Source organism: Daphnia pulicaria, chromosome 1, assembly GCF_021234035.1.
Source record: "Daphnia pulicaria isolate SC F1-1A chromosome 1, SC_F0-13Bv2, whole genome shotgun sequence".
Classification (NCBI taxonomy): Eukaryota; Metazoa; Arthropoda; class Branchiopoda; order Diplostraca; family Daphniidae; genus Daphnia; species Daphnia pulicaria.
Window position 1 is genome coordinate 35,716,453 of NC_060913.1, and position 13,514 is coordinate 35,729,966.

At 40.7% G+C, this 13,514-nt stretch overlaps 1 protein-coding gene and 2 long non-coding RNA genes across 4 annotated transcripts in view; 1 reads left to right on the forward strand and 2 right to left on the reverse strand.

Moving 5' to 3' along the window:
• Nucleotides 1-1,309: 1,309 nt before the first annotated feature.
• The window catches only part of LOC124312312, a 32,019-nt gene continuing 19,814 nt past the window's right edge, over nucleotides 1,310-13,514 (reverse strand). The window contains exon 2 of the long non-coding RNA XR_006910467.1: nucleotides 1,310-1,343. This is a non-coding gene — a long non-coding RNA (uncharacterized LOC124312312). The remainder of the gene's footprint in view (nucleotides 1,344-13,514) is intronic.
• LOC124312341 lies at nucleotides 9,846-10,322 on the reverse strand. Its single transcript, XR_006910476.1, has 4 exons — nucleotides 10,263-10,322; nucleotides 10,138-10,210; nucleotides 9,943-10,073; nucleotides 9,846-9,864 (listed from the first exon to the last, which is right to left on the reverse strand). It is a non-coding gene; the product is annotated as an uncharacterized LOC124312341 (long non-coding RNA).
• The window catches only part of LOC124311557 (contactin-associated protein-like 2), a 31,730-nt gene continuing 30,201 nt past the window's right edge, over nucleotides 11,986-13,514 (forward strand). For both annotated transcript variants that reach the window (XM_046776085.1, XM_046776084.1), the window contains exons 1-2: nucleotides 11,986-12,132; nucleotides 12,481-12,748. In XM_046776085.1, coding sequence (XP_046632041.1) covers nucleotides 12,001-12,132; nucleotides 12,481-12,748 — 400 coding nt within the window. In that variant the 5' untranslated portion in view covers nucleotides 11,986-12,000. The remainder of the gene's footprint in view (nucleotides 12,133-12,480; nucleotides 12,749-13,514) is intronic.

Here is a 13,514-nt window from a genome sequence, read left to right on the forward strand (position 1 = left end):
CCACTGACGTCACCCCCACAGCGTCACCCCGACGTCACGCGGGAACTGCAAGGCAGCTCATCTTCCCGAGTCGTTCCAGGTTGGCGCAGCAAGTCGTTCCAGGTTGGCGCAGCAAGTCGTTCCCGGCTGGCGTGGCAAGTCGTTTCGAGCTTGCAAGTGCTGACCGGTCACTTCTCCCCAATATAAACCGCTTGTACACATGTCCCTCTCGCTCTCCGCTGCTCTCTGCTGTACTCCCTTCCTGTCGGTCAGACACGCAATACAACCGCTTGGCACCTTTTCCTCTGATCTACTTGGTTCTCTGTAATAGCCCAATCCGGGTATTACAAGGAGCCCTGTTAGTTAAAGGTAACGAACAAATTAATCCACTGTTCGGGACCACAGAGCCTAACGACCTAGATCCGAGACCGGTACTGGCGACCGGCCTTCTCTCTTCATTTGTATCCCGCGAATGGGCAGCCGAAAGCGAAGCAGTTACGACACCAATACAGCAGAAGCAGTTCCACGACTCCTGTACGCAAACGACGATTAATCTATATGGAATAGTAGACGTTCAGGCCGACGACGACCCCACGTTCCTAGCATTTATCGCAGATATAAAGACGAGCCTAGTACTTGGGATCAATTATTTCGAAGAAACGGACGTGAAATTGATATTCCCAGAGACAACAATCTCAAAACAGAGATAATCCGCCCCTACCGTCCGCCCGCACGATCACTAGCCGGCCCGACGTGACCCAAGTGCGGCCTCAACGAACATGTGCAATCCAAATGCACGGGGGACCATGAATTTTAAAAAAATGGAAGGGGAGGGAAGCGATAGTCGCCATCAGGCATCACCCTCGGTTGTAGTTGCCAGCTCTAGATCTTTCGTACCTTCGTTTTACTTTCGTAATTTTCCCAGGTCTGTTTCTTTCCATGTCTCTACTATACAATCTTCAAGTGTTTCAATTTTCCCAAAAACTGTTATAATGCGCCACATTTGTCAATTTACTTTCTATTCCCAAACAACCCTAGCCGTATTCCCCGTACATTCCTCTCCCTTCTGTTCTCTTCACACGTTTCCCTATGTGTCTTCTATTATCTTTCCCTTCAAACGTGTCCCAATATTAGGTTTCCCTTTTTCCCCCTCGCATAACTAAGCACATTTTTTTTTTATCTTTTCCTTCTCGCAGTATATTTTTTAATTATTATCTTAACCGCTTCCTTTGCATGGCGCAGAATGTTTTCATCGTATGTATGTATTTTCTCATTCATAATTCTGCTACGTTAAGCCGACTCCGGGAGTCGCCTTCAAAGAAAGCGGCTATGTAATGCCCCGCGGAGCCTATTGGCCCCGCCCCCTTCAGCGATGGCCAGCGATGGCCCACCGTCCACGTCACAGCCATGACGTCACCACAGACAACACGTAACACCCCGTGACGTCCACGCTGCACGCTGACCCGGCGAGATCCCGGCCCAGCTACACCAGCTCTCTGGTCCAGCTCCACCAGCTCTCTGGTCCAGCTCCACCAGCCCGCTGGTCCAGCTCCACCAAGAACACGATCCAGCGGGATCATCAATAACCCCCTATATAAACCTGTACTCTCTCTTGCTCTCGCTCTCTCTCTGTACTCCCACCTAGTAACTCACACGCAATACATCTCCTGCTACTACTCAACTCAGTCTCTTTATCTTAGTGTTATCTACACATTACAAGTATAACAGTGCTCCAAAAAAATTTTTGTGCCGTGAACAAATAGTGAAATGAGTGACCGGGGTAAACTGAACAACAAGCGTTGTGGCACAGAACCCCTTAACGGTGACAGTGTGTTACACAAATGTGCCCGCTCGAATAGTGCAAATAAAATTGAAAACGCAACCGGCCCAGTGGACGGAACAAACAATAGAAAAGAAACGGCACTAATCGTCGCGGCCCAGAACACTGCCTGCCGCGCGATGGCTGCGTTAATCCGTCTAGGAGCAGAAGTCAATCATCAAGATTATAAAGGTAATACAGCATTACACTACGCCGTTTAGCAAAGTCGGAAAAGGCGGTCGAAATTCTAGCGACCGCTGCTGCGGATTTTAATATCCAAAATTCAGACGGACAAACGGCAGTGCATTTGCTGGCTCCCGCAAACAATTTTAAATTAGCTAAACGGATATGTAGAAATTTGTCCCAGTTAAAAATGGATATGATCGATGTCAACGGACACGATCCGTTCATTGCGGCTGTCGTACACAGCAGCCTCAGGATGGTGGATTACTTCCTCCATTTAAGTTACGACCCAACAACTAAAACGCGTTTAAATAAAACACCGTTGCACATAGCTGTAGAATTGAATAATTTGCCAATGATTAAGTTATTTGCTAGATCACACCAAATTAACAATATCGATGACAACGGCCACAGCGCTGACGTTACTCTTCTTACTCGTTTTTTTTTTAATGTCGTAATAAAAGTCCCTCCCAGATTTACTTGACTCCTTTGCATTTTTCTCCTTTGATGAATTTGAATGAAGTTTACCCGCCTTTTACTCCTTCTAAACTTTCCATATTACTAATTTTTTTTCTCCTCTCCATCAACTTCAAAACTATTCTCGATTCTCTCCGTATTAAAAAATTCGAAGCATGATCCTTTATTTTATTTTTTCCCCGCTCTCCACCCTTACACCCAATTCCCCACCAGATGTTTTTTTTTAAGTTAAGGCGCATGTTTGACTGTAAAAATCAAATTTTTGTTTCCCCTCTTCCTCCGCTCAAAGAACATTTTTATTATCCTCACTCCCTGCACAGTCCCATTTTTTTTAACCCCGCTGAACAAGTATGGAAAAAACAAAAAGAAACGGGAGGATCAGATTAAAGGAAGGGGGGAGGTGGGCCCGATCATAAAGATGTCGGCCGCCCACACACTGTACGTATAGGCATCTCCGATCCAACAAAGCCTACTCGTCTTTCTTAATAAGCGTCAACAAGGGTCACACATCTTCGTTGAACAACGATCTCGTCAAACGAGAATATTGAAACCCGTAGTTAGTCCACTCCGAACTCCAACCCATGCAGAATGGAGAAAAGAGTAATCAGACAACTCGAAATCAACAAGTTGGCAGTGGAGGCCAATTTTTCAACAAGTTTAGCTATTTCACTCGTACGTGAAACGATCGTGAAGTGCGCAAAGTGCGTGTTGCTGCCCGTACAGGGCCCAGACATCGAATTTTCCGACCCAGTAACAGGGCGCGTGTTCCCTATCCTTTGGGAAACACGTACCTTTATTAACTTCGGCCGACTTCGGCAACACCCCAACAACGGCAATCCTATATGTTGTGGCCGACCACGAGATAGGATTCCCACTAATCTTGGGGATGGATACGCTGATAGCCCTGGGAATGGAAATCAGCATGAACGAGAACAACCCTATGAACCCGTTATACCCGATCCAGGGGGAGAATCTACCGATCTTCTCGACGGGATTGGCCACGTCAATGGCGTCAGAAAAGTTTCTCCACGACAATGCCAAAGCAGTAGCCATCGACTACATCGACCCACCATTCACCCCACATTCACCTTTGTACCGTGTGCTATATTCGATTGTGTGTTCTGTTAAAAGTTCAAGTTCTCTTTTAAAATGGAATCCCCACGAAGTGAAAGTTCCAACGAAAGTGATGACCGAAGGGTCGAGTTCGAAGACGGGCGGGTAGTATACCTCCCGAACAATATGCCCGATGAAAGGGTTAGGGAATTGCGTAGCAGTCAGCAGGACCTAGAATTTTATCACCGCTACAACGCGGTAGACATTTGCCTAGGTCCAGGTGAGGACCACTGGGAGGCTCTAGGCCGCCGAAGTGAAAACTCAAAAAGATTAATTACAGCAGTGTACATGAACAGGCTCTCGGCGGCCGTCACAAACGACGATTGGGACAAAGTGAGGGAAAATATGAGGGCAATACTTGATGTGGATCCGGCCATAAGACGTTCACCACTGAACTGGAACGTACAGGATCAGGAGCAACATCACTTCCACTACGAGCCCGTTGGCGCGATAGATAGGGAAGTAGAACGAGAAGAAGAATACGAAGACTACGGAGTTCCGTTCGTGAGACGACGGGAAGAACGCATTCAAGATTTCAACGACGACAAAAGAGAAGAGAATGATGGCCACGTATCCCCGTTCGTGAGATGGAGACAAGAACAAGTTCAAGGTATCAACAATGGAGACGCATGGGGAGACGAACCAGATGCGTGGGCCATAGCATCACCCAGAAGAAGCCCAGTAGACCCACACCCAGAAGAGTGGGGAATGTATTGGGACCCACCGGCAGCGCCCCAGCTAATCGAAGATATTCCTAATTGGATTCAACAAGGAAACGTAGGCCGTTACAATCGGAGCGGGTTGCCTGCGGAGGACTGGGAGCGAGAAGAGGAAGGAAGTCCCGAAAATTTAAAAAAAATTTGTTCTGCTTTTCAGCCAAAATGTCTTTGTTTTCTTTTTTTGTTTTTTTTTTAGCCAATGTAGGCCTGTGTAATGCTTTTACATGCTTATTACGCATTTATATTCTCTGATATGCTTATCCCAGAAAAATTTATTTAACCTTAATGAATCAAATAAGAAAAATATTTAAAAAAAAATAAAAAAAAAATAGTTCAGTAAATATGCGAAAGAAAGAAAGAATGAACAGTAAGAAATACAGGGAAGGAGCGAGAGAAAGACTGAGAAGGGGCATACTGCATATCGGTTGACTAAAAGGGAGAATAAGAGGGAGAATAAGAGAAAGTATGCTATGGGACATCGAAAATACTATTTTTGTAAGCCTAAGGACTAAGATTTCGGCCCGGGAGAAGCACTTTTAAAATATTTCCGTTATGATGAAATGAAATACTTTTAATTTCTAAAAATATTCTTTTAACTTCAAAGTTAAAAAAATTCAATAAACTTGAGTTAAGTTTGATAAACTTTTTGAAACGAGTTTCAAGTTTGCTTGATCCTAAAATTTTTATTGCAAAATTTGTAGGAGAAAGCAAGTAATTCTGGCTTCAAAAAAGTTTACTTAACACTAAAAAAACAAGTCACTCAACTTTAGATGGACACAGTCTAAACATTTTAAGTATCGACACAATTAAACAGTGAAATGTGTATGTAGTGTCGTGCACGAAAGCTCAACACGAAATGTGAAACACAACTGAAAATCGTAGAACTTTTAGGAACCGCAAGAAAGGGGCGTTTCAATTCAGCAGAAACGGAGAAAATGTAAAATAGTCGAGTTGCTATTGGTAGGAGATTTATCGTGGATGCTTTGTGGGCGGGGATGGTAACGGTTCTATGCCTGACCAACTGATGTTGTCCTGAAAAGTGTTTAATATATGGTCAATATACTGATGTACCCGAACAAAAGAAAGAAAAAAAAACAGATGCTGGAAGCATGGCGCACATAAAGAAAATATAATGAAATGCTTCAAGCTGTTTGTGACGTAGTGGTAGGACTATACATAGTCTGCACCGCTAATTGTGAAAAAATATAAAAACTTTTTTTTAAATATTTTTGCGTTTTTGTTTGCTAATGAAGTAAGATATTTGACAAATGTTTTTGCACGTTATGATGGTAGCCCTATTTTGAATTTAAATGGATGATTAAAATCGTTACGTGAATTCTTGTTGAGGTGCGAGTCACGCGATATTTCATTATGTATATATGATCTTTGATAGGACTATAGTCTAAAGTTTATATATTTATACCAAGACACTTCGCGAATATTTAAGCAAATATCAAACTTGGTAGGCCCTACAAAATAAATATAAGATATTTGAGTTTTTTAACAAACATTCAATTAATTTGTTTGACGATAAAATACGACACGAAAAAGAAATAGGGAAGAACTATTGCCAAGTCTATTGTAATAAATTCACGCTCAAATTGTTTTAAAGATCTGGGAGGTTTCCTATACTAATAGACCTGTATGTTCGGGCATAACCTGTTATTTTTATCACATATATGGCCAAATATATATAGGCCTACATGCTATTCGTGTCTGCTGATGCCAATATTATAATTAAAATATTCAAAATAAATATATTTTCAACTATATTTACTTGAATTAATATTTCCGGTGTATAATTTTGGGACATTGTTGAGGGGTGGGTGGGTAAATGTACTGGTTGGTACTGGTGATGGTGCTAGCTATAGTCTATATATATATATAGCCTATAGTAGATATCTTATCGGTGATGGCCGCCTTTTTTTCGAATTTTTCCGATTTGTTACGTATCAAACCGTCGAACTATTTTTTCAAATATGAAAACAATGGGCGAAAATGAAACTGTTGGTGCACAGGTGCTCGTCGCTATCGCTTTTTTTATGTGTTGCTAGGGCTTTTCCTCTTTTTATAAAGGTGCTGGTTCTTCTCTCATGAGATCTCACAAGAGACTGTAAAAGAGCTTTCCAGCACGTCAATAATAATGAAAATAAAAAGGCCAGTGTACCAATCCATTCAATCCAGCCTTATGGCCTATTATTTTCGGTTGGCGATATTTCCGAGAAGTTAAAAGAGTGTGCGCGAGTGTTTTCTTTCCTGAGGTTTTACCTCTTGGGACAGCAGCAAAAAGATCTTTTTAAAAACTCTACATGAATTAAATTCCCATGAGTGCAGAACTCCCTGCTGCGCAGAATACCCGCCCTTGGACCTTTACACTAAACAACCTTGTTGTGCCACTTTCTGTATACTTTAGTGTATCCAGGGGAAAACGAACTGAGGAAACCATACTCTTGCATGGGCTAGTGTTGGAATAAGCAAATGGAAGAAAAATGTAAAGCGTTTTCTAGAGCAAAGCTTAAATCATTTCATTCATTGAAAAACGTTAATTATAGCTGTACAAATCTATATCTCAAACAAAACGCACAAATTGGCTTGTTAGCTTTATTGGGTTTTAGAGCGCCGTGCCGATGTCAGCATGAGTTCGATTCTCTTACTAGCCGAAATTTCGAGCGCCAAATCTCTTGTTATTGTTATAAAAAGATTTGATTATTTTGAATATTTCCCCCCTAGGTGAACGTTTAAGTTTTCGTATTGTATTTACGACAGGCCTAGTACTGAATTAAATCACTATTTCATCAATCGTTTAGATTGCGCAATTGTCTAAGTATATATAATATTCACAATGCGACCGATTTGAATTTCCTGTTATTCCAGATGCTCATGTGTGACTTGTTTACTTCCGAATCAGTGAAAACACAATTGACATAAAATTATATAAATTGATTTTATTTGGGATATAGAAAATGGCTTATAGCCCCTAAGGAATCGCAAAGATAGGCATAATATTTAACACGGTGCTTTGTCCATCTGTATCATTAACGGCAATAACCCATTTTGGCATAATATAACAAACAATAAATTTGCTGCTGCGGATGATGGTGCTTAGGGTGCTTATCGTCTCTCACGTTGATCATTCAATTTTTCACGATTGTCGGATCGGAGATTGGAGAGAGAGATCGAATAGAGAGATTGGAGATCGCTGTTCAATTTCCTCTTCTTCTTGTAAGTTTTTGGGGTGGATAACCGAACCGAGTAGGCCTATTATAAAATGCCCCAAATATAAGCTGGTGTGGTTTAACTGTTTTCGTCTTGCTTTGGGTATTATATATCGCGCTAGAATAGCATCCTATATCGTGTTTCTTTTTGCTAATTGGCTGACAGAGGTTAAATTTTTCCTGCTATACGTGCATCACATTGCAAGACAGTATAAGTAAAAGACTTTTAAAAAAAGGAAGGGGGGAGCATTCAAATATTTTTACCACATCAATATCTTCAATAGGCCTAATCCAAGGATAATAATAATTTGATGAAAAAATGGCTCACAATGTGCTCACGACTGAGCGGATGATGACTGATAGAAATGAACGAACGATGGGAACCAATAGGCCTATGCTGCTGGAAACTTTGTTCAAGACAAACCCTTTTTTTTTTAATTCCAATGAAATAGCTCATATAGATTTCTGCCAGCATCTGGTTTTTACTCACAACAAACCTAATAAAAGTCGAAAAAAACAACAACAATGTAATTTGAGAATCTTGGACACGGCTGCTGGGCCTATATAGCCTATAGCCTATATTTATTATATCTTATTGGAGGTGGCAGCGCACCAGCAGCAGCACCAGCCATTGTGAGCAGCAACGACGATCCTTTGTCTTATTATAATACATGGACAAAGGAATAAATAAAACTACACCCTCAGTTACAATACGGCAATAACACGATCAAAATTTCGTAAAAAATATAACTAACTAATAATTGAGAAAAAGAAACTATTTTGAATGCACGACTTTGTCCACTGACAACATCATGCAGCCATCTGCCATCTATAGCTTATATATAGTCCATCAGACCATTATATATTGTCGTTGAATGAATCATTTAGGCTGTATAATGTCAATGTCGTTTTATTCTATAGTCAGCACAGGCCTTTACAACAGAAACAGTAATAAACAAATACAAAGCACCGAAAATAAAAATGTGAACAATTTATCCGTAATGTGTTGCAGTATACTAATACTCATATACTGCATAAGAGGACTTGCTTACAATACTTGCTATATGCTACAATACTTGCTTTGCAATCTTGAATTGTTGATTTAATTGCAGATAACTCGTGTGTATTTGGTCATTTGGTGGCACTTTGAATGGACGGTCAGTTGAAAAGGATCAACAAAATCTGGAAGACTTTACGGATGGCTTCACCTCAAAGCAGAAAAACGGATTCAAAACTTGACGTGAAAATAGCTCATCAGCCTGGACAACCCGACGAACCTCACACATAAATTTTTTCTAGTCCCGAAAATGTCAGAAAAGATGCGCAGGAGAAGTCTGAATGAATCGGAGAAGTGAAATCTGAATTGCTGGAGTTGGCGTCGGTTCCAGCAGTTCCACTCAACCCTGCGCTATCCAGTCAAAGTCGAAGATTTTGTCTTCCTTACCTTTCGTCTGACCGTCGACCTTACTACCGCCGACCGTACGTGAGAGGTGTGCTTGTTATCTTTATTACTTCGGAGGCATCTTTCGGATATCTGTATTATGTTGCTGGATACGGATTATATGGTTACGGTGACTACGGCGGAGGATACTACAACGGCTATAGCGATTACGGATAGGCCTATGAGGTGACTAGGCCTATATTGGTGGAGGCTACGGTGATTATGGAGGGGGCTATGGCAACGTCGATATAGGAATCGATTCAGATTATTAACTATAAATTCGTCCAAATATATCGCTCACAATTTTAAAAATAAATTTCAATTTCCACCAAAAAATTTTATTCTTTGATCTGAGAGTCACGATTAAAGTTTACAATCTCTTGATCTCAAAAACAAATAAGGTGAGAAACGTATAGGCACTGATCAGAAGAGTAAATCGGGGAGTAAATAAAAATCCGTGGCTTATTTCGGACCAACGACACGGACCAACTTCAAATCTTCAACGGCAGTTGAAAAATGTTAATCCACAGGGACACGGGAAAACTAAGATTCAATCGTTCTTGCACTTCAGCTTCTTCCACATGAAACACGTACTCCGGAAACGGCACGGGGAATCCCAGCGATCGGTGGCTTGATCCATCAGAGTAGCGAAAAGTCGCCCGTTCCGTCACTAATTCCGTCGCTGTCCTCGTCAGCACTGCCGACGGCTTCGCAAAGTTTCCAACACGGGCGGAGATCGCTGCCCAATTTCCTCTTCTTCTTGGCCGTTTTATGAGTCAGCTGGACAACCGAGTAATGCTCCAAAAAGGCTGGAGCTTTAATTGTTTTCGTCTTAATTCGAGTATATCGCGCTGAAACAGCATCTGGTCGTGTTTCTCCTGCCCAGCAGTTGGCTGTCGGGGGTTATTGGTTTATCGCCTGTGGGCATCGCATTACAATTTACAGTCAGACTTTTATTTTTTAAAAAGAAGTAGCCTTCAAATATGTTTATAATACCACGATATCTTCAAGAATCCAAGAGTATTTGATGAAAAAAGTTTCTTGGCTGAGCGGAAGACTGGAAATGGACGAACCGAATGGTCGTTGTTGATGAATTGCTCGTCCAATTGCGGATTGAAATTCTGTTCCTAATAAAAGCGAAATTCCTTTAAGCTTTATGTTCGAAATTATTTTTCTAATTTTATCAAATACGGAGACCAGACGATGTTTGGTGGAGCCTTGGGCATCCTTCATGTCGAATGTTATCGGTTCCATCTGGAGAAACCTGAAAAAAAGAAAGAAATGTATTAGCTCTCTTCCAATACTGAATTTCGAACCTCGAAATGGTTATGTGGTAGCTGGCGACATTTTCCACGGCCCACAAGAGTGGCGCTTCCTCGTTGCTGCGTTAGATGCAATTCTTGACGTGGAAAAAACCGACAAAAGCCTCTCCATACTCTACAGAAACAAGGAGAAACTCAGTTTCATTGTAAATGATAACACATATTTCAGCGGTTCAATAAACTTACCCAAATCAAGTCGCAGTGAATTAAGGGCGTAGTTGACGGCTCCGAGATTGTCGTGGAGTATATGACGACGCAAAGAGAAGGTTGCCCTTTCTTGGACAGATGTCGGTGGGTATAAATCTTGATGGAGGAAGCTTTTCAGCTTTCGGAGAAACAGTTAAAGAATATTCTATTAAATAGCTAGTGAAAAATGTAAAATACTTTTAAGGCCCAGTCGGAGTGAGGCTGCTGAAGGAGGCCGTGGGATTATTCTGATGGTGAAACTGGCCCAGGGGAAGCAAAAAAACGGCGTCTTTTGCATGATAACGGACATCGATTCATCGCTAACTAGCAGCTCCACGCAATACGAAAAAATACTTTATATTAATTAATAAATTAACAGTACCTAAATCAATTTGTGTTGTATTTTGAAGGCGAAAGTTTTTAGAAAATCAAGTTTTAATACCTGGAAAACGAACCATTTTTGCAGACCAGACAATCTCCCGTGGAACCACAGATGGCGCAATAACTCACCTATTAAAATTGAACGAAGAAATTATTCTATTAAACAATTATTTTCAAATTAAATGAAGCACTTACGTGAATATCGTCCTCGCCAATGCTGTAACTGGTTTCCAGAAGTTTATTCTGCATAAACAACAGAAAAAAAAAACAATTATTCAGCGCTCGCTCATAATTAATTGGGAAAAAGAGAATGGACTTTATCACCTTCCATTCGCGATTGCATAAACTTCCAAAGAAGAGCGGATGTTCCATACATACGGGCCCATAATTTAATTTAAAGGCGTGACTTATCGGGTCACCAAGACCAAGGCCAGCCATCTAACTTAGTCCAGACGATTGTCCCCAGTCGAATACAAAGGAGTTCCAGCATTTACATTTTAACCTACCCTGATCGGTCATTGTTACAGCGCCATAATATTTGTCATATCGGTTCATTATATTCTTAATAATAAATAACAGTGGGCTCTATCCCTTAATTATAAAATTGAACCAACAACCGAGCTCGATCCATCCCAATTTCTTAAATTGATACTAAACCTTGAGTCCATGACCCTCTCATTATATTACCCTAAAACACGAATATAAACGACAAGGACTCAGAATTATTATACACACGCTTGCCTTATGATTGGGATGTATGAACAATTAGTATAATCTAAGCTATAATGTATATGGACCGTTATGTTGCAATTATAGTAGCCCCATGCATACATAAATTTTTTATCTATACGTTATCAGTCTTTACGCGTCAGCCTTTGTTGCAACACAACAGAGGCAAACAGTGATTTGACTGTTATCAGTTGGTGCATTCATGTCGACATAATTGGTCACACAAAGAAAACTTTAAAATGTCATAAAAATAAAAACCCGGGGGATTTTTTATTTTTGAATATCTTATTGATGAATTAGGCAATTTGAAATTTAAAAAAAAATCGTATCGCTCACACGATACAAAGTTAGATTCGATTTCCTTTCTTGTCCTATATAAATAGGATACAACCACCAATGCAAAATAACAGAACCTATTCGATCCTTCGTCGATACAATGGCTAAGTCGTACCACACCGAGACACTCATCGTCTTCTTCTGCGCTTTTTTGTTAAGCGTGACAAGTGGCCAACATCCGAATTTATTGCTTCAAACGAAAGACGACACAATAAATCTTCGTTTAGAATACGTACGAAATTGCGCATTTAAAAATTTTTAGCAATAATTATACAGTCATGCCTGAAAGTTTCTTGAACAGGCAAATGGCTCTCTATGTTCTCAGTTTAATTTGACGGAAGGGATACTACGGTGCCTACCGTACCCCCAGTATTTTGCGCCTTTTTCTCTTTTTCTTTCGTAGGTAAAGGAAGAGAAGAATATAAAGAAAAAGAGAAAAGGGCGTAAAATATCGGGGGTACGGTAGGCACCGTAGTATCCCTTCCGTCAAATTAAACTGAAAACATAGAGAGCCATTTGCCTGTTCAAGAAACTTTCAGGCATGACTGTATATCACACATTTTTTTGTTTTTGTTTTTAGGAAACTTTGAAAACTCGTTTTGAGGAGTTTGCTGGCGCCGTTGAGATTCAGTTTGACCGCCTGAGAGAGGAAGTCCGACAGTTAAAAACAAATAAGGCTAGCGAAAAGAATTCACATACAAGTGTCACCTCTAGAGGTGTAATTCCAAGATCTTGTCATGAAGCCCGATTAGCTGACCCTTCATTGTCCACCGGCGTTTACTGGATCGATCCCGACGGCCAAGGTGTTGGAGACGATCCCATCCAAGTAAATTGCGACATGTCCTCAGGTATACGATTGAGTTGATTGTTTCGTTTACCTGATTGTTTTTTTACTTACATCATGGTGGAAGAGATGAATGGTGGAGCCACGGGATAGGGATTTGGCCTGTCAAACTGAAACGTATGCTGAGGCAGGCCACTACGGCGCCACCGTCGTTTCTCCCGGTTTCAAGAGCTCTTATGGCACATTTACATGTAAGGGTATTTGGAACATTTTTTTTTAATAGTAAGACAGGTATGTTCGTAAATGTACTTAACAAAAAGTAAGTTTATTTATAGGAAAATATTTTAAAATTACCACGGAAGATAATTCTCCAGGTCATAATGTAGAAATTTAAGTTTGAAATGTCGACGTTCGAGGCAGTAATAGAAGGGATGCTGTTTAGAAACAAGGGAAACTGACAGCTGATGAAACAAGAAAGGGGTAGAGAAAACCAAAACAAAGGTGATTAGATGGTTTCTAAACAGCATCCCTTCAATTACTGCCTCGAACGTTGACATTTCAAACTTAAATTTCTACATTAGGACTTGGAGAATATCTTTTCATGATAATTTTAAAATATTGTCCTATAAATAAACTTACTTTTTGTTAAGTACATTTACGATCATACCTGTCTAAGTATTGAAAATAAATGTTCCAAATACCCTTACATGTAAATGAGCCATAAGAGCTATTGAAACCGGGAGAAACGACGGTGGCGCCGTAGTGGCCTGCCTCAGCATACGCTTCAGTTTCGTTGTATGGCGTGACTCCACCATTCTTCTCATCCACCA